Source organism: Cydia fagiglandana, chromosome 18 (assembly GCF_963556715.1).
Source record: "Cydia fagiglandana chromosome 18, ilCydFagi1.1, whole genome shotgun sequence".
Lineage (NCBI taxonomy): Eukaryota > Metazoa > Arthropoda > Insecta > Lepidoptera > Tortricidae > Cydia > Cydia fagiglandana.
In genome coordinates this window covers 11,932,695-11,955,155 of record NC_085949.1, presented here as the reverse complement: position 1 = coordinate 11,955,155, position 22,461 = coordinate 11,932,695, and the positions used below count along the sequence as shown (strand labels likewise).

Genomic DNA, 22,461 nt, shown 5'->3' with positions numbered 1-22,461 from the left:
GTAAACATATTTAAGACTTGCAAGAACACAGGTTATGTCACATGATCTAGAAGCATTAAGACGTATAATACTTTAATGACATAATAAGACAATTAAGCGTCTACAATCAGTTTAACCACTTGATTAGCACCCATGTTCAATGGTACTTAAATCACTGACCTTGGCAATGGCGATATACACACATACAAATAGATATACCGTTAAATGGGGTGAGTAGGGTCAAAGCTGAAATTCAAGTGTCGATAACATTTTATTTTTACGTATGAAAACTGAATGGTGTATATAATAAGTGTTTGTATTTTAGTTTTTATTTTATTTTGGGTAGTTCCATTTCATAACTTTGACGATAAAGAAGAAAACCCACCTCACACCGTAGTGCCTCGTATTTGGGGTGAGACTGGTGATGAGAGGCTTTTTCATACAAAGGTGATTTTGGAAGATTGTTAGATCGATTTTTTTTTATTATGCATATTACTATAGCTTCATTTTTAATTGGAATACGTTATTTTTGTAGCAGTAGCCTTAAAATTCCTTCTCCCCCCTCTCAAACCTTCTCTCCCCATTCATAACCCACCTCTCCCCGCGAAACCTACTCACCCCGTTTTACGGTAGGTGAATTTAAACACACAAGCTGCATGGAGCGGCAATCGAAATTTGTAAATTGAAATTTCTTTGACATGTTTCTTATATGTTTCGCACGCATCAAAATATTGATATAAAACAAATGAATACGTACACGGTTGCTATTGGGAAAAAATCATGTAGGTACAAAATCTATAAAACCATGAAGCATTCAAGTTTCAGGCAGAGTAGGTGCGGAAAGAAAAGAGTCGTGATGTGTATGGGTTCCAATACATTCTAACGACTCTTCTCTTTTCGCGCAGACTCTACATATATCACAATCTGTGTAAGCATTTGTTCGATACTCAGCAAAAAAAAATGCACTAGAAGATCAGTAAACAAATATTCGCTCTCTTTCACGTATGTACTAAAAAAATCATGCTGAAACAGGACAGCAATATCAACGATGGAATTCTACCATAAACCATAATCTTGCAACAGCTGTCCTCAATGTTCCGCTAAGAAATATACGCAACGATAATGAGCTCAATAAACTTGACCATAGAGATGATTTTCGAAGGAATACGGTATGAACTCCGGCATACAAGTATCAATAAAGTTACACAATACCGGATCGAGGAAATTGTCGTGAAACTGGCCCCGTATCCGGCGAAACCATTTTCATCTCCGTTTGAACTAAAGTACCTAAGTCCAGTCTTTACGAAGTAATATTATTAAAAAAAAATTGTAAATAATATTTTCATTATAAAAAATATTATTATTTGTCTTTGTACCTACCTACATAAAGCTTTTGTAACTTTAACAGCGAAATTGACTCAATTATTAGACACTAAACCTTAGGCATAATAATGTGTAGGTACTACTGCTTACATTACATCCAATTCAACAAAGCCCATAAAATCTTGTAAAAAATATTACACATTATTTCTATACTATGACTTATGCTAATCGTAAAATTATGCTAAAATCATTAAGTCAGTATTACAACTATGTCTAGTAATGTATGTAAATGTGTTAATTATACTACCAAAGGTTTTTTATAACTTACCGAGCATTTATAGGAAATTTTGGTTTAAGTTGTTCGGTTGTAATCCCAACTTTTGTTCTAGATTTGAATTTTTATTTTTTAAGAGAAAAAGTGAACAAGGTACTATATAATCCGCCAGATCGTGAAATTACTAGGCTACCATGAAACGCTGTCATTTATTACAGTAATTAGGTATTTATTGTATTATTAATTTTTTATTCTTCACTAATAATACTGGTTTTCATCCTCGTTCCGGTATTCGGCGAGCCATTGGAATGATCGCTGGCCGTGACTCCGTGTGAACCCGGCCGTATAAGGAACATACTGTACATATAATAGTGATAGAATTCGCGTATATTATTCAAATTATATGTTATTCGGTTTTACGCGTGAACTGAGAGAGCCGTATAAGGATCACGCCGCTGTATAAAGGTGAGAGAATACTCATATATTATGCAATTATTTGACGGTAACGGTAAGGTTACTAACGGCTCGATTCGGAAAATGAATTAGATCTCTACTAGACCTTAACAAGTTACGATATGGATAATTTAAAGATATTCGTAAGATAGATGTCAAATTTGACGTTTCCGCGATTCTGGAGGTCCTCTTGAACGATTTCGACAAGTTATGACTTAGATATCCAAGTCACATCTAGTCGATATCTAATGTAGATCTAGTTGATCTCTATATCGTCTCTAGATCTTGTGATTATCTCGAAATCCGAATAGGCCTGTAAGGCTTGTTGTAGAGATGTCTGGTTTTATCAAGTTGGTACGGTTAAGAAATATATAAGATAAAATACTCACATTTTAAGGTAAGCTAGTGTGTTTGTTATTAATTGATCATGTCAATAGCTATTTGTATTTCCATAATTGTGTACAATAACTAATAGTTAAAGTCAATATAAATCCGGTCGACTTGGTTGGATTGAGTGGTTTTATAACGATCTAATAAATGTAAGTTGTACGGTGTGTACCTGATATTTAAATATTAATTGATTTTTTTTAGGTGCTTCTAGGTTTCTAACCGAAATCACGTAGTTCTAATATGACTATAAAAGCAAAAAACATACATACATACATACATACATACATACAAACATACGGGTCAAACTGAGAACCTTCTTTTTTTTTGAAGGAGGTTAATAAGTAATTAAGTACTTAGTGTTTAATAATTGTTAATCACAATAAAAAGGAGATGGCGGGACGACTTGGATGCATTCTACGCATTCTATGGTGGGAAAATGCCAACGACAGGGTGGAGAAAAAGAGGGGAGGCCTTTGCCCAGCAGTGGGACACAAAATTGCTAATAAACGAAAAAACAGGATAAAATAAATTGAATAGTTGCGTCAAAAAATAGCTCCAAAAATGTTGATTTAAATAGGTTTACGTATTTTTAGTTATCTGTAATTTTAATAAAAGCACACGCCCACAAAATAAGTTTAAGCGTGCCTGATTGTTTCCGTCTTGGGTGGTTAAAATAAGGAAAGTAATCGGCGGAAGGCATAAAATATAAATGGTGCACTTAAATAAATTACGTACTAAAACAATACACTTAACTGAAAATTGGTCGATTTTACCTCGTTACAATAAGGTTTACTTTCGATCAGTTAGTAAAATTGTGGCCAAATGTACTTACGTGCAGTGCTCTGTGTGTTCGCGCACGTACTTAGTTTGTGAACAAAGAAAGTTATTCCTTGTTTTCTCCTTAACTCGGGTCAGAATGGCATTTTATGGCGTCAATAAACGCTTTAATGTTAAAGATTTTTTCGATTAAAGTACCTCTACTGCTACTACTCGTACTAAATAAACAAGAAAGTGTAAAAACAAGATTAAGGAAGTAGGTATGTTAGTATCTAAAAGGTAAAGGGAAAGCTTGATGACTTGGAAAAACGTCAGACTGAGGCATTTTTATCTCGATTTTCTGTGTGGGTACTACATACATATATACGTATGTACCTATGCTACTCTTGTTTGCTTATTTCTCTCATCGCTCTATACAAATGTATAGCATACACTTCAAAAATAACACTAGAAAATAAGCACTGAGACAGACAGAAATAAAAGTAAAAAAACTAAACACCGCATCGTACGAATGTAAACAAAACAAACTATATACCTTTCGGCCTTCACACCTCAGCCTTCGGCGCAGTATCAAAACAAAGCCTATTATACATCTAAACCAGTATATTGTTGCCTAATCCCTTGACACTTGACCTAGGTATAGGCTATCTAATATCTATACCTATGTAGGTACCTACTTTAAAGGTATTTCCCACGGCACGCTTGGCTTCCTCGTCACGAACAAGCATGACGCATCCATTAGTATTACGTTGCATTTATTATGTACTTATTTATTTGTACCTGATCCTGATATCACTAGTTGTGTGATTTAGTGTATCGTTAAAATTAATGTGTATCGTTAAACGTAGCTATTAAGCTGTGGTTTAACAAAAAATACAGTAAAGCAATTAAGTTAATAGAGCTTAAAGTCAAAAGAAACGTATAATTTTTATTTGTTTATCACGTCTAACTTACGGGATTTACTTTGGCATAGAGTTGACTGGTATATAATGAAATATGGTACAGAAACAAGTACGCCTCATACCTATGTAAAGGAGCCTACTGATTTACAGTCCGCCGGACGGTATCGGCCTGTCAGTTGTTCGGAACTGTCAAAATTTTGATCTAACAGGCCGATACCGTCCGGCGGACTGTTAATCAGTGGGCTCCATAAAGGTTACTTCATAAAAAGGTACACTTAAAAAGAATCAGTGCGAATCGGACTATATGACACCGATGGTTATCTTAATGAACCACAAAACATAATGCTTATGTGTATTAATTAACAACTGTGTGTCAAACAAGATTAATTAATTAATGACATCAAAATTGCATTGATATTTGATCGGTATCGAGGCTAATCCAGAAAAACTTAACAAGAGTATCATAAAAGTGAAATACCCATGTGAAACTACATATCGTAAGATCAACATTCCGGCACTCATTTGTGGCACTGGAAAAATTAATTAGAATAATGCCGAGCACAATAGAGCTTAAAAACTTGGCTCCCAGCCATTTTACATATCTAGCGCATATCTGGCCATTGTTTTGAGCAATGAACAGACATACAGGTAAATAAAAGGACTGTCAACCTCTACCTAGTCTACCTATACTAAATCACACGCGCTACGCAACGAGATCTCAGCTTTTATTTTGTATAGAGTATGGAGCTTAGAACACCAACAGTTCCGCAAGCCACAATTTAGTAAACTATCTTACAAAGAAAAATAGATCTTGATGCGTTTAACCTCTAGCCGCCCATACGTCAAACCTTGCCAAGCAAAATAAAATTTATTTTGTCACCACAAAGTTCAAATTAGAATGGAACAGGAGACCTTTTTATAGGTATCTGGGCGGCTAGAGGTTAAGACTAAGCAACCAAAATAATGATTCCATCAACAATTAACAACACTGTGAAACGCATCACAGTTGTTGTTCTTGATGGCATCTTGGTATGGAGTCAACAGTATTTTTCATTTACATGTCTCTGGTACATACGTCAATCGCAATGTTTCCTTGTTTGATAAAGACAAAAAGAACCCGAGTTATTAAATCAGATAAGAATGGTCTATTTCTGCATTGCAGTAACGACGTTATCTGACGTTACTAGATAAACAGTTGAAGTATGATATGAAAGGAAAAGTGAAGTAGGTACCTGACAATTAGTGACGCGATTATGAAAGAAAAGTATCGATAACAGGGGCTACGCAGGATAGCGATCATATATCGACAAATGCCTTTCGAAACAGACCACGTAGCCAAGATGCCAATCGCTTACGCTCCGTAGCGATCGAAACGCAACTGTCACTGTCGCACTAATATGGAAGAGTGATAGAGAGACATAAAGCTTTTCGTTGTCGAAGCGATAGCGATTGTAACCTTGGCTAGGCCGGTAGATTTATTATAGCAGAGATCGGACAGGGTGAGCCTACCTTATAAATTTGACATGCCTTACGTCATATTTACGTCTTAGCTCACACTTTCCGACCTTTGTTTATTAGGCAGCGTGCGTAATTAATAGAGGTCAGTGTTTCGAAAAGTAATAATTTATCGGGATGGCAGATGTATGTAATAAAAGTGTGATCATTTCCATACATTATATATTTAAGTTTGGTTTGACATTTTTTTATTAACGGTTGTAACTTTAGCTAAGCCCCCAGCGAGAGACCTGATTCTCATGGTAGTTTATGCTGTATAAATATAGGTAGATAGCATACGGGCCAATTCGAGTTTTATTAATGACTAAGTATACGTAGTTTAGTTAATAACTCCAATTAAGCCACAGAACAGGTCTAAACGAACCAACAAATCCATTCTCAACCAACTCAGGATCAAATCCAGACTGTCCACAATCTGTTACCAACGAGTCCTGGGCTATTTTGGACATATTGCTCGAAGGCAGCCAGATAACCTGGAGAAACTGGTTGTTTGTGGAAAAGTGGATGGCAAGAGGCCGAGAGGACGGTCACCCACCCGTTGGTCCGATCAAGTAAGGAACATTACAGGACTTACTGTCACTACTGCCCTTAGACAAGCCGAAGACAGGGTGAAATGGAAGCAGCTCGTCGAGGCCTCGGTGAAGGCATTTCAAGACAGGCACGACCTTCAGTAATGAAGAATACGAAGAAGAAGAAGAAGCCACAGAGCGGCATGTTTTATCTCTGCTGATTTATTTACCTCTTAAAAAAGGAGTCAAGTCAGTTATGTTATATAGTAACAGCACCAGTCATGGGACATTTAAGAGGAAATTCGGAGTATTTATGATATTTCCCTTATACATGTAAATGGTCTACCGCTTAGCGTGTTAAAAGATGAAAGTCCTATCCGTCATTCATGTTTTAGGCGTGTTGTATCAAAGATATTGCAATTAGTTTCCACATATTTAACAAATTATAACTATGCTTTTTTTCTCCAGTCATGGACACCAAAGCTCCAGTAATGGGCCCCCAGTAATGGACGTGGATCCAGTAATGGGCCCCCTATAATGGACATTGCTCTATCAGTATAAAATATTGAAATGGGGAATAAGTTACGGCAAAAAAACCAATTTTTGGTATAAGCTTTTATCGCTGAATGTATTTTTCTTTCGAGAGCCAATTATTATTGTATTAGATCCATCGAGACAATTCTAATATACCCAAACACAATTAGTTAGGGTATGTAGGGTATGTAATGCGATAAAGTTCCTATGGCCACCTCCTGTCTCCATAATCAGATCAGGTCCATGTTATCATAATATTGCATTATCATCCGATTTACCTACTTAATTACGTACTTACACAAAATTTCAACTGAATCGGAAATCGAAAAGTGGCTCAAATTCAGCTACCAAGATTGGACCCACACTAACTAACAGTGCAAGTTAAATAAAAGTTTGGAAAAACGATATTAATTTATCCGAAGTCCGAGAATACCTCCTGATTGACATATTTCGTAACTACATTTTACTTCTGTATTGTTTGAACATGAAATTATGGCGTGGCAAGCATCATTCTGTCAATTGTCCCATCATAGGAGGTACGCAGTTTTACAGCTCCTATAATGGGATTGGGCCAAATACCACTATTTTTTTACATCTGTGGAGTCACAACATAGTGTGTTGTATACCTTATCTCATGGTAGATGCAATTAACAAAACACATTCTAGTTTTCATCAAGTATTAATTAATTAAAATTTTATAAATTAACTCGCCTCTCTTAGCGAAGTTGTTAAGAATTCGTAGTGGTATTTTTTTTCAGTGACACGGCAACTTTTGGGTTGACGCCAATTTCTTAAAAAACAACCAAAGTTGATGGGACTTCAAACTGAAACAGCTCTAGGACTCTTATTTACGATAATATACAGCCAGTGTTTATAAACTACTTTTAGATAGTTATTTTAGAGGAATTATATTTTTTTGTCCCATTACTGGTTCCACGTCCATTATAGGGTATACTACTATAATTGTTTTCTATGGGTTCTGCCATCTTGTGGCCTGAATCGGAAACATATATGTACATGTACATTGCCAAAGCAAGTGCTACCATTTACCATTCTCGTTGGTACGTTTCCTTGTGCATAGTAAGTTCTGTCATCTTATGGGCTACATCGAAAGCATAAACGAAACATCGCCACCCCGAAAATTTACGCCTCGCGCCAAAAATTTGACGGCTCCTATGCTGCCCCCTATATCATGCACGGAGCCTATAAAACAAGGCGACTCTCCTCTCCCATCTCCGATTTGTGATTCATCTCATATTTCTACTAGTTACTTATATCTGACGCATGCATAGCACTCCATCGGTAAACGCAGTGAACGCACCCTACCTGATCCTTAAGACCCCTTCCTCATGACTCATAAAGGCTGTGAGGGGATAGAATGGCTACGTTGCGTAAGCTGCCGGGAGCTGTATTCAAATGGTACGAATATTGTATTGTTTGCCGTTGAAACTTGCATTTAGAATACATATGTTCAATATTTGATCCCTTTTTCGAGAATGATAACAGATTTTTTATTTATTCGTAATAATGGCTTCTCTGCCACCAGGGCACTTTGCCAATGTCAAGTAGGTATATTAGATATATATAACAGTATACAGTATGTGTCTGACCATGGGGCTTTAATTCCAGGGCTTGATTTTACTCGCTAAACTGAGCTACTTTTACTATGGGACCAACCCTAAAATCGGGGAAATTTTTTTGGCTTTTCCATAGAAAACGTCCACATCTGATCAGCCAAAATGTATGAAAAAGTAAAAAAATTGTTGACTTTTTGTTTGACTGTATAAGTCGTTGATATTCAGTCATCCGTCGAGGCCTTCAAGATGCACTGGAGGATAGCTGGAGCAGCTGAAGCAAACATTGTAGACAAGGTACAAAGCATAATGGCGGGCGGCCGAGACCACCTACCGCCGAATTATGTCTAAATTAGAATTCGCATTTCCAAAAGAATTCTTCATTAACTGCACCCATTGCGCTTGCCATTCACTACATACAAAAAGTATAGATAGTATAGAGGAGTCCTGTCATAGTAAATGTTGTAAATTTACTGCCATCTATCGACACACGACTATAACTCAAAATAAACACGTATAAAATTATAAAATTATCAAAAAATAAATATATATGGATAAATGATTTTATTATTTTTATATCATTTTGACCCATGTTCATTCACTGATATCTATGTGTTAAAACTACTTACTTTGAAATAAAATTGAAAATTTATCAAATCGTTTTAATTCAAGAAGTAGCAATAATGGAGGGTACGGGCGGGAAAATAATGAATGAATGAATGAAATAAAAAAAAACCATATCTATGGTTCACTTATTTGTCAGAGATGACATTTAAAATAAGGTTGGCAACACTGTATTTCATTAAATAATATATTTTTTAAGTGGTCATTACACGAAGTATCGTAAAATCGCCAAAAAGATACGGCGTGTATGCACAAATTCTTTATTGGGGAAAAGACTAAACACTTGTCTTGACAACTATAAGGTAGGGTTTTAAAGGTGTGCGCACGACCCTTTAAATAACAAATAAAAGTACAGGAGTAGAAAAAAATAAATAAAAATGTCTGGAGCAGATCCGCCATGTTCCATGGATCATGATCGAAGTGAAAGTCAATGATCAAAGTTCGTCAATTGCGAGCATTTTTCTCTATCACTCTAATACGTCTTAAATGAGAGTAAAAGAGAAAGATCCCCGCAATTTGGCGTTATTCATAAACATATGACATTTAAAAAACAGATGTTGCTCAGTTGTATGTACCTACGGGTACTATTTTCTTTCCTCTGATATAACCTAGCTCCTCCCGCTTGCCGCTAAGTCTCGCATTTTCCGAGAGAGCGCAGAGAAAGTCCAGTGTGTAGTCTGTGTACGAGAAACTACGACGATCACAGCAACGAGTACACTTGCGTATGCGTATTTCGCTCATGCGTCGTTCACAATAATAATGTTAGATCATGTCAAAAAAAAAGGCGGCAAATTTGAAAAATGTAGGCGCAAAGGGATATCGTCTCATAGAAAATTTGAATTTCTCGCCTTTTTCTACTGACAAGATTTGCTTAACCATCTATATGATGGAAGCTATGGATATTTGCATCATGTGTTGCCTGTAAAAGCTCAGTGGCGCCCTCGATAAATTTATACAATGGGGTTGGCTGGTCGAAGCATTTAGATATATGGCGCCAGCATAGCTTGCCCTGTCAATCCCTAGAGTTGTATCAAATTCTTGTTGTTTTATATAATTTTATGCCCTAGATGCCAAGCTATTTAGCTTCACAGAACTCAATAAGAGAAAGGGGCAAGCTATGATGGCGTCATCTAAGTATGCAAACCTTTGACAGTTGCCAACACCATTTCTTATCCATGCCGCTCCGATTCTTAAGCCGTCGATGAGTAACAACACACTGTGAGGTTGAACTTCGGCTCGGCTCGTATTTTCCTTCGTGACTCATGGACGGAGTCTGGTGACAAACTCTGTCTGTGCAGAGTGCGGAGTTCAATATTACTTTTTCAGTATGTTTTCATTAACTTTTATTAAATACAGTGTGGAAAGATAAGTCGGGCCCTGGAGGGGAACTACCTTAAATCCTTAAGCTGGCTCATTTTACTTAAAGGAGACATTCCTTTTATTTTTAAAAAGAAAGGGCCCGACTTATCTTTCCACACTGTATATATGTCCACAAAAATTTTCTTTTTCTAAAATGTGTTTGACCCATTGGTGGTATGAATTTTTGGAGTTTCATCTTTTTGGTGAGTCTTAGTTTTTCAAACATTCAAGAGATTCGATTTTTAAATCAATTTCAGAATCAAAAGAGTTCAATATGCGCAATACAACATGCATGTCTATCACCTTCGGTCTCGAATGCTAACATGCATTTTGTCATGCATGTACCTTTTAGGTGACATTGCAGTTTAATTGTCAGTCAGTTCAATACCATCTGTACACAATGCAGCAGAGTAACCTACACGACCGAGAGTGACATCATCGGACGGTCACTCAGTTTGGGCCTACCGCGAAACACGTTCCAAGTGTGGCCTCCCTGTCACACTTACGTACGAATTTACAAGTGCGACAGAGAGGCAACACGTCGAACGTGGCTCGCGGTAGGCCCTCTGAGCTAATGTTTTCAACGATTATGGACCGTATAAATAAGATCTCTGGCACAGCCACTTTGTTAGTAAAAAAGGCGGCAAATTTTAAAAATGTACGGGCGAAGAGTTGATTTCCCATTGAAAATTTGAATTTAATGCCTTTTTCTACTGACAGGTTAGGTGTGTTTGAGTATAGGTACGTATTTGCTGTTGGACGATACGAGCGTAGCGAGTGATTCAAAAAATTGAATCTTGAGCATTATGAGGGTTTCAATGCACAGGCAGACAAGGCAGTTCATGTTAGTATGTCGAAATAACCTTATGAATGTAGGCCATCCATAGCCTACAATGACCGCTTACCATCAAGCGGTCAGTATACTTGTTTTGCGATCGTGATAGCATGAAAAACAAATAAATCAATTGCCCACCTCGTAAATATTCCTCCAGAAGACAAAATCATAGAGACATATTTATCTTCCTGGCGTTATCCCGGCATTTTGCCACGGCTCATGGGAGCCTGGGGTCCGCTTGACAACTAATCCCATGATTTGACGTAGGCACTAGTTTTTACGAAAGCGACTGCCATCTGACCTTCCAACCCAGAGGGGAAACTAGGCCTTATTGGGATTAGTCCGGTTTCCTCGCGATGTTTTCCTTCACCGAAAAGCGACTGGCAAATATCAAATGATATTTCGTACATAAGTTCCGAAAAACTCATTGGTACGAGCCGGGGTTTGAACCCGCGACCTCCGGATTGAAAGTCGCACGCTCTTACCGCTAGGCCACCAGCGCTTCCATAGAGACATATTTATACCTACTTAAATACCTAGTCCTGAAAAGTAGGTAAACACGCTGCAAGTCAATTAATTTTAATGGCTTTAATGAAAACATTAGATACCGATAAATCAAAGCTACGAGTGATATAATTAGAAAAGCAAATTAAAAATAGTGAGCATGCCATACAGCTAAAAAAATCGGCCAAGTGCGAGTCGGACTCGCGCACAAAGGGTTCCGTACCAGTACGCAAAAACCGGCAAAAAAAATACGTTTGTTGTATGGGAGCCCCACTTAAATATTTATTATATTCTGTTTTTAGTATTTGTTGTCCTAGCGGCAACATCAGAAATACTTACATCATCTGTCAAAATTTCAACTGCCTAGCTATCATGGTTCATGAGATACAGCCTGGTGACAGACAGACCTACAGCGGAGTCTTAATCCCACTTGCACCATCCCACTAACCCGGGGTTAAGTGGTTAAATAGTTAACCCAGTGTCAAATAGTAATGGTAACCATGGTAACTCCAGGTTTAACCGGCTAACCCCGGGTTAGTGGAATGGTGCAAGTGGGCCTTAGCTTAGTAATACTTAGTTGGTAATAGGGTCCCATTTTTACCCTTTGGGTACGGAATCCTAAACACTACAGCGGCAGTAAAAGAGGATTCAATGGAATGCGGAAAAGTTGTGTTTTCATTATCTAAGAATTATTTATTACAGCAAATTAAAGTAAAGATGAGGAACTTAAAGAGTATTAAAAATTCAACCTTTTCGCAGATTTCAGGTTTAAACAATGCAAGGACTATTTATATGTTTATTCATTCCAATCTAACGCGGCAACTCAGCGAGCGTAATGGGCACCTTGGCGACGGGGGCAGCCCGGGACGGGTTTCAGTAGATAGGTACGTACTTAGGTAGTTTATTTTATACTTTTATTTAGTTTATGTTTATATTTAAGTTTAGTTTTTAATTCGTTTTATGTTTATTTAAAAAAAACCGGCCAAGTGCGAGTCGGGCTCGCGTTAAAAGTATGGGGAAGTATAGGGTTAAAAGTAGGTACCTATGTATGTTAAATATGTAGGTATACCTAGGTAAACATCAATTGATATCGAACACATAAGTTCCGATAAACTCATAAGTTGGTGCCAGGGTCCGAAACTACGACTGTTAAATACTGAAATCATAAATCTAAATAATCATACCTTAACCCCTATTATATTGTTTTTACAGCCAAAGGCCACAGTCCTAATATCAATGAGTTTTTCAGGAACAATGTGCCCTGAAAATGACTTCCAGCGTAGCCTTGGCGCGCCCCCGCTTCCGGTTGCCGCCGCCTGGCCACTTCCGGGAAACCTCGCTAGGATTTCCAATAATTACTGACACAAAATAATTAACTAGTTCGAGATCTAGATTTTCTTTCGTTTTATGTAGGTACCTACATGATATAGGTATATCATACGTATTAATTACCTATTTGATTAAAAGAGAGAGTAGGTACATAGCTATGTAATCGTATTGGATCTAGATTATAAAGTAAATACAAACTGAAATAAATGTCATATACCTACCAAGAAAAAGTGACCCAGTGGAATGGAATATTTCCTGAAAATAATTTAATTTTTGTTCTAATACTTCTAATAGTATAAAGTAAGTACCCACCTTACACTTATACTTTTGTATGATTTACAGCTTTTTTGATTTCTCTGAGATAAATATATATATATACATATTTTTTACACAAAACTTTCGTGTGAACAAATGTCAAAGGAAGATATGTATTTACATTTATTTTTTAGTGTACACAAATAAACATCGACAAATGCCAAACAAAACGAAAAAATGTATTGGGATGGTACGAAAAGTGCCATAAGTACATTATTTAACCCTCCTTTGCATGGTGATGGAAATTTCCGTCATAACATTGTCCTATGAAATAAAGGTGCTTTCGGAGGTGATTGACATTTAGGACATTCTTACACAGATTCTTACACAGATTGACTAAGTCCCACAGTAAGCTCAAGAAGGCTTGTGTTGTGATTTATTTTTAAGACTTTCAGCACTAATCCATTTTCTGATTTTTTACGTAAATTTATGCAGTATTTTAATTTATAAAAAATACATTTGTCATAGACGAAATGTCGGAAAACTTGGAAATACCCAGTACTTGATGATTTTTAATATGTGATTTTGGGCCTTTTTTTCGGGGTTTGTAATTCTTTTATATTTAATAACTTTATCATAGTTATATCACAAATAGTGTACCTTTCTAATGGTAGTAAAATTGTTCATATATCTATTACTGAAAATTACATACTTATTTACACAAATATGATTTAGCCTATTCAACTTCTAACACTGATTTCGCAGTGAAAATCGATGTTATAATTTTTTTACCATTTTTCCCATAGTCCGCAAACAGTTACGTAATACGTGTATATTAATTTCGGGCAAAAATAAAAAATCATGCAAAGAAGGGTCAAGTTTCATTTGCCGTTTTCTATCAACAATTGTCATCTTGACTAGATCTCTTGATATCCTCAAGTACATATATCCTGAAATTTTGGTGAAATCGGCCAAATATCTATAAACTATGGTTGCTTCTTATAAATAGCCTAACCTGAATACCCTGGTCACGCGGCAGACGCCAAACCGTACAATGTACATTCCCATCGATTCGAGCGCGTTGCTTTGATAGAACCATCATAAAAGTGACCTCGAATCCATAAAAACTATGCGAAATTAGAGTTCAAGCTTATAGTTATATTTAAAAGGGTTGTCGAAGAGACTCAGAGAGGCCGTAGGAGACCGAAGAGCTGGCTGTCTAGTTAACAGTCCAAGAAAGAATTTCTGTGTTTATAAGAATGTAATTCTGCCTGTTGCAGAAAGTCCCAAGACTCCCAAAGCAATCGGAAAAGTCCTCGGGTGAAAATTTAAAAAATAATTAAATATGTTTCCATATTAGAAATATAAAATGTTTCCTATACTTGAGAAGTTACAGGCTAATTTCTTATTGGAAATAAATCGTAATTTTGGAAACTTTCTGACGGCACATCAGTCTATCTATTCTTCTTCTTATACCAACTTCATGCAAAATAGGAGCCAATCGTCGAGGTGCGGAAAATCGCCCAACTTACAATACCTACAATACAATACCTAAGGCTAAGCATCTTCGGTACATTCAGTTTGTTTTAATTTTAGATTTTATTAGATACTTATATAGTAACAGCACCAGTCATGGGACATTTAAGAGGAAATTTGGAGTATTTATGATATTTCCCTTATACATGTAAATGGTCTACCGCTTAGCGTGTTAAAAGATGAAAGTCCTATCCGTCTTTCATGTTTTAGGCGTATTGTATCAAAGATACTGCAATTAGTTTCCACATATTTAACAAATTAAAACTATGCTTTTTTTCTCCAGTCATGGACACCAAAGTTCCAGTAATGGGCCCCCGGTAATGGACGTGGATCCAGTAATGGGCCCCCTATGATGGACATTGTTCTATCAGTATAAAATATTGAAATGGGGAATAAATTACGGCAAAATAAAACAATTTTTGGTATAAGCTTTTATCGCTGAATGTATTTTTCTTTCCACAGCCAATTATTATTGTATTAGATCCATCGAGACAATTCTAATATACCCTAACACAATTAGTTAGGGTTTAATGCGATAAAGTTCCCATGGCCACCTCCTGTCTCCATCATCAGATCAGGTCCATGTTATCATAATATTGCATTATCATCTGATTTGCATACTTAATTACGTACTTATACAAAATTTCAACTGAATCGGAAATCGAAAAGTGGCTCAAATTCAGCTACAAAGATTGGACCCACACTAACTAACAGGGCAAGTTAAATAAAAGTTTGGAAAAACGATATTAATTTATCCGAAGTCCGAGAATACCTTCTGATTGACATATTTCTTAACTACATTTTATTTCTGTATTGTTTAAACATGAAATTATGGCATAGCAAGCATCATTCTGTCATTTGTCCCATCATAGGAGGTACGCAGTTTTACAGCTCCTATAATGGGATTGGGCCAAATACCACTATTTTTTTACATCTGTGGAGTCACAACATAGTGTGTTGTATACCTTATCTCATGGTAAATGCAATTAACAAAACACATTCTAGTTTACATCAAGTATTAATTAATTAAAATTTAATAAATTAACTCACCTCTCTTAGCGAAGTTGTTAAGAATTCGTAGTGGTATTTTTTTTCAGTGACACGACTACTTTTAGTTTGACGCCAATTTCTTAAAAAACAACCAAATTTAATAAAACTTCAAACTGAAACAGCTCTAAGACTCTTATTTATGATAATATACAGCCAGTGTTTATAAACTACTTTTAGATACTTATTTTAGAGGAATTATGTTTTTTTGTCCCATTACTGGTTCCACGTCCATTATAGGGTCCACTACTATATATAGTATAGTCACGGATAAACCAAAATGATAAATACTGTAGGTACAAAAACACACGTCATCACATGAAGTACATCATCTCAAACAAGTATAATTACTAATCTTAAGTATACCTAGTACCTAATATGAAAATTGTTACGGATTGACGTTTAACTTATTACGTTTATATTCTAGCCTTCTAAGCACCTAGTCTAGATCAAAAATATCGATGCAACCGACTGTCAAACTAAATATAGATTTTGCCACTTTATCCATTTATTTTTCTTTTTTGACCTTGACTTGACTGCAAGTAAGAAGTAATTTATCAGTCATTAATGATTTCGTGGCTAGCGGCGTGCCGGGGAAGCCTCCAGCCGTATTCGAACTTCAATATATTCACAAGAGACGACACGTACTAGATCCATTCTAGATAGGTACGTTATAGTTTAGATATCAACTAGTTCTCTTTTGCAGCGCGTTAGATAGAGTAAGATATCTGTTATAGATGTGAATTGGATCTCTAAGTCATATCCTGTGGAAATCGTTCAAGAGTATCTGCAGAATCGCGCAAATGTCAAATTTGACAGGTTAGATCTTAAACATATCGTTATCGTATCTTGCTGATATCTAATAGATATCTATTTTAAAATCCGAATCGGGCCCCTCGTCTATTTTTGTTTGTTTTAGATTGTGCATAATTGCATTGCAATTTGCAAAGCAATTTGTTTCCTTGTTAAGTTTGTTTTCCTCAAGTAATGTTCTGTTTGATTACTTTGACTAGTAGTAGGTAGGTAGAGATAGAAGCCTTAACAAAGCAATTTTATTTTTTACACTCGCTATCAGATATATCGTAGCGACCGAGATGATCCATAATATCTGAACACGCACTCTAAAGCCTTGACAATAGAGACATGTTCAAATATTTGTGGGCACCTTGGCCACTCGGATATATCTGATGGTGAGTGTACTTAGTACATTAAATAAACTATGTATTATTTAAATGAAAAGCACATTGTTGTATAAGCGTCACTGCTTACACGGATGGTACGAGTAGGCCGATATTATGTACTATTTTACGACTCAGTGGAGTCTAATGTCTAATCATAACTCTCTATTATCTGTATTACCTAGCCTGCAAAATATACCTCAGACATACATATATGTCAACTACTTACAAGCGTACATATGTTAACTATCATCGATAAAATAATTATCGAATTTGCACATCATAATAATGTCAAGATATCACTCATACATAATTCCACACAACGATACGAACGGCGCAATAACGAATAACGACCGACACGTGATGACCGCGATTCCACTAATTATTATAAATATTTTATAATTAAAACTAACACGTGAGGCAGGATCTTGACTTGTATTGGTAGTTTCGGTTGACAGGTGGCCAGAACTCGCTTGACTGTTAAGGGCTTGGATATTTAAATTGTAGAACTCGATTAACATAATAGTTCGATAACTTATAGAGGGTCATATGTTTACATCATCTGACACCAAAAATTGTGGTACATGACTGTGATATTACCTTTAATTTCTTGGCAAGTCAAGGTAGACGTGGCTTTATCCATTTATTGAGGAATATAGGCACAATGAGGCGCAAGATATGCTCGATATCACATTTTTTTATTTGTCAATATAAGGTTTAAACTTAAACACCACTTTGAACTGGAAAACATAACAGATTGCTGGTAACATCACTATCGCCTTTTCTCTCGGTTCTGCCGACCGTTATACCGAATGAACTTAAAATTTTCATGGCATTTCCATTTATTTGGCTGGTTCTAAGAAATAACAGTACAGTACAAGTAACATTGTCATTAAAACAACTCGAATTATTGTCTGAATTAACATACGATAATAGGACGATTATCGTAAACAGGTAACTGGCAAACTGGTATCGGCTACCTGAGAATCACCATTGCGTTGCGGATAGAATTTTCGGGCGCCGATGTAACGTTATCTCGAGATCCTCAACAAATTTCGCTCGTAATAGAGTTTCTTTTATTTTTTGCCATTTTTATATAAGTATTGTGACCTTTTTTGCCACTTTTGTGTTATTTCTAGTCAGGATCGAAATTTTATTCTCCTATAAGGATGAAAAGAGCTCTTTTCATCCTTATAGGAGAATAAAATTTCCATACATTTTTCAAACTTTCCTTTTTCTTACCGCCATACAAAGTATATGGGGAAATAGTAACACAGTAGGAAAAAACACTGGGGCATTTTTTTATCCCATTAGGATCGAAAGCTCGTGACTCTGAGTAGAAATAACACAAAAGTGGCAAAAAAGGTCACAATATATAAAAATGGCAAAAAATAAAAGAAACTCTCGATAAGAGATTTTAAGCTGGTTAGATTGAGCCTTAAACTAAGTAAGTAGTTGGAATAACACGCCTCATCTTACGGCTGTGTCGGACAGTGGCCCAGTGACTCTGGTTGCGTAAGAGTTAGATAATGACCGCACATTCTAATGAGCCGTCAAATCAATTGAAACCGACGAAAACTTCATTGATGCGGCAATTGTTCTATTGGGGCTATTGACATAATTTACGGTTATGAAATTGGTAAAAACTTGTTTTAAAGGCCTGAGTTTTATAATGGATATAAATTATAATTATAAGAACATTCTGAATTCGATTGTTCCTGTAGAAAACTCCGTTATACTGTAGGAATATATTGAAAATACTACTAATACTAGGCTCGACATAACAGGCAAAAATCGTAGAATAGTAAAATAAAACCGGTTCTCAATCAACATTCTTAATGAATTATCAGTTATTAATGGTTCTTCCTCAAAAAATGTGATGTGGCTATTACAATCTGTGGCAGTGGTCATATCAACCTGTATCGTCATAGGTCTACTGAAGGTTAAAAAAGTATTTTCATGTAAACATTGTTTACAGTTTATTTACGGCAGTGTTGCTCAATGGGCCTGGGGATTAAGTAGATAATAAACTGATAGTTAACTATTTCCGAACCAAAATAGTAAACAGTGGAATAGTACATTGCATTGAGGTAAAAAGAGATACCTAAGTTTACTTGGCTGTAGGTGTGCTTACATTGTTAACGTTAACGTCTTATACCCAAGTATTTCATAAATAGATTCTTTTTAACCTGTACTTTTTCAAAAATTATAATATTTTGGGCTAATAGGTAACAAACGAAAATAGTATCTCCGATTTTTATACAAAAAGTATGAATCAGTTTTGTGACGGTCTAATGTATCTAATAAGCGTCACCATACTGATCTCTTTTTAGGTCTGCCTGCACCTGCAGTCTGCACCGTCTATACGGTGTTCCGTGGGTCCCACTCAGTAACCATTTTGGCCCACCACACCGGGTAATAATTTATATAATATTGTTTTGGAAAAAGATGCGTTTTTTTTAACTAGCCGCTTTAATTAATTAGATAAATTTAAATTATTAAATTTATCGATTAAACAAGTTTAAGAAACCAACAACATTTACCTCCAAAAGACTTGTCATTTAAATAAATTACAGGTAATGTATTCCAACAATGCAAGGCTGTTGATAGTATTAATGAAGTGTCTACGCTAATTCACGGTTGCCCTTGATCGACCTGATGCTCATGCTCTAATGCGTAATGTAATAATGTTATTTCGTATGAGTTTCATAACAACACTTTTAGTAGTTAGCCTAACTAATTTAGTAGATATCATCGCACGTAATTTATTTTAAAGAAGAGGTTAAATTCCAATTTAAATATACGGACTAATGTAGCTACGAACGATTTTTGTAACCTATAGCCGAAAGAATTATATACCTACAACCAAAACTTATAGTTTGAGATTCGTTTATTTTTTTATTGTTTATTTATACCGCTCTATTGTTTTCGTGCGAACACATCACTTAAATATAATTAAATTTACATAATATTGTTGTAACTGTTTTACAACATCAATCGTAGCGGATGAAAAAAATATTATAATAATTATTAAATTAATTTAAATTAAAAATTATACCTAGCCCTACAATCCAGGTATATTATAGTATCTGTCGCAGTGTAATTGCTCTACATATAACCAATCATGGATAAAATTAGAGGAACGCAAAAAATTATTACATTATGCTGTAACTGTACTTAATCCATTATTATGTTAACCCTTTTTTGGGTTGCTCTAAATTTGTCCATGAATATATTTCTATTAGAGAATGGCAGATACTTTTGACGAGTTGTCTGATCCCCTACATTTGATGCTGAGTGTGTAAGGGTTATAATCTGAGCTAATTTAAAAAGCCAGGTGCTGGTATCAGCTATCACCCAAAATATACATATATGTTTGGCATTCGGATCGTCTCCCTATAATAATAAAATACAGTAACTACCTAAGCGAAACGTGTAGAGCAGAAGTAGCCCTACAGTCATTATTCAGAAATAGAAAGAGTAAGATTTACAGCTGTTAGAAGACATGACTCGTGATTTATGAAATTATTTGTAAATTATCATTTGTAGTAAGTAAGAAGTATAGAACCATGAAAATAAAAGTAACTTTATTTGATAATAAGTATGAAATCCGTACCGCAATTGTACCTGTATTAATTAAGGAAGAACTATACCACCGCATTGATTATAATTTCAACTCGCATAAAAAAAACTATATCAACGAAACATAACAAAAAACTCACCTTCCAAATACTCCACATTATGGTCCACTTCAGGAATCAGATGCATGAAGGTGGTCGACAGGAGCACACCACCCCCAAAAGACAGCAATGTCATCACTATTCTATTCGTAGACTTCAGGTTGCTGGCCTCTCCAGCCGAGACCCAGTGGAACTTCTTCGCCAGCAGCAGAGGAGCGATTCCGCAGACCATGGAAGCACAGAAAAGGACAACCATGGACACCCCTTTAGCCAGAATAACTCCCTCGCCATCATCATCTTCATCGTGACGGAAGTGCATTTTGGAGTTTGATGTGCTGCCCGGTTTGAAGTGAACTGTGTGGTACCAAGGGCGCGCGCCCTTTTATACAATATCGGTATCGGTATCTGGTGCTGGTATCACATGCGCGCGCGTCGTCCGAGAGCCGAGTGGGTACTAGATGCGGCGTCGGCGCCGGCGGCGGTCGGACCGTCCACTCCCGCGCTCTACAAAAACCTTAAGGCTCTTGCAACATCAATTTGGAGTGCACTTTACTTTCGTCACTCAAGGAGGATTTAACTCGGGGCTACGACTATATGGCATGAACATGACTGTGATGCATTAGAACATAATCATATCTTAGGCAAATTTTTTGGCGTTTTTAATTTTGTCGGATTTCGATTAAATTTGGTGGATAGATAGAGTCCCTCTTCTGTACAATGTAAGTGCAATTTTAATGTATGTCCTAAAAATCGTCCTCTGATTTACGAAAATGTATTGCAATTTTGGAAAATTACATACGTATTTTTTTAGACAAATACCTAGTGATTTCGTATTTATTTCGCCTTTTAGAAAGAGGAGGTTTCAAGCCGACAAAATAAAAATCTGCCCACATACCTATTTTTTCCGACCATCGAGTATCGAGGGTAACGTAAGGTAATTAAAAATATGTTTGTATAACTATATGTTAGGCACGCGCTGCGGTCTGTACGCCTTGACTGATCTTATATTCTTTAGATTCGTCTCAGCTATTAAAATCATAAAATCAGACGCATTTAAATTTATTTCTACTAATTCTACACGTAGGTACAGCCAGCTGCAAAATTGTATGGACACGTTATGAATGAATTTATAATCTTTACAGTACCTATGGTGCTATTTTACCGCATACGTGCCCATGTCAAAAATTTAAAATAATATATACCTACTGTAAAACATTGTACAATACACGTGCGAAAAGGTAATACGCAACTCGTGTCGATTTAAAACACTCCCTTCGGTCGTGTTTCAATTTATCGCCACTAATTGCAAATTTCCTACTTTTCGCACTTGTATCGTAATTTCCAAAAATATATATTTTCACGAAATATACATAGGTTTCTTCCCTGTCCTAGGAATCCTAAAATAGAAGAAAGTGTCCTATATAATGAAAGGGTAGATTGACTGTAGGAGAGACTGCGATTTTCAGGGCGTTAAGTATATTCCAACTACCTATTCCATGTCTGTTTTATACTACCTATAATTTCTGAGTGTATTTAGATGTTACAATATACAGGTGGGTACATTTTAAAATATACAAAGACCTTTTGTTTCAATGATACCAATATCCTTGCTATTTTGGCAAGGAAAATGTATTATAATTTCTCCTTTCCGGTTGAAATCCTCGCCACTCTCGCTAGTAACATTATTCACAGGATACAGGTATCTAGGTAATCTACTACCATAGACAAAGCTACTACCGAATATCTACCGATATCTTTTTGTCTATACATATTATCTATACCTAGCTACTATTATTATATTCAAGGAACTACAAATCTAAGAGATGAATCTATGGAGGTGATAATAGTAATGCAGAATATGATCCTTCTTAGTTCACACATTAT

The 22,461-nt window shown here is 36.0% G+C and overlaps 1 protein-coding gene across 1 annotated transcript in view; it reads right to left on the bottom strand.

The window, feature by feature from the left end:
* Positions 1 to 21,055, bottom strand: part of LOC134673146 (zinc transporter ZIP1-like) — a 52,693-nt gene extending 31,638 nt beyond the window's left edge. Inside the window, exon 1 of the mRNA XM_063531089.1 lies at positions 20,620 to 21,055. Coding sequence (XP_063387159.1) covers positions 20,620 to 20,896 — 277 coding nt within the window. The 5' untranslated portion in view covers positions 20,897 to 21,055. The remainder of the gene's footprint in view (positions 1 to 20,619) is intronic.
* Positions 21,056 to 22,461: the final 1,406 nt, after the last annotated feature.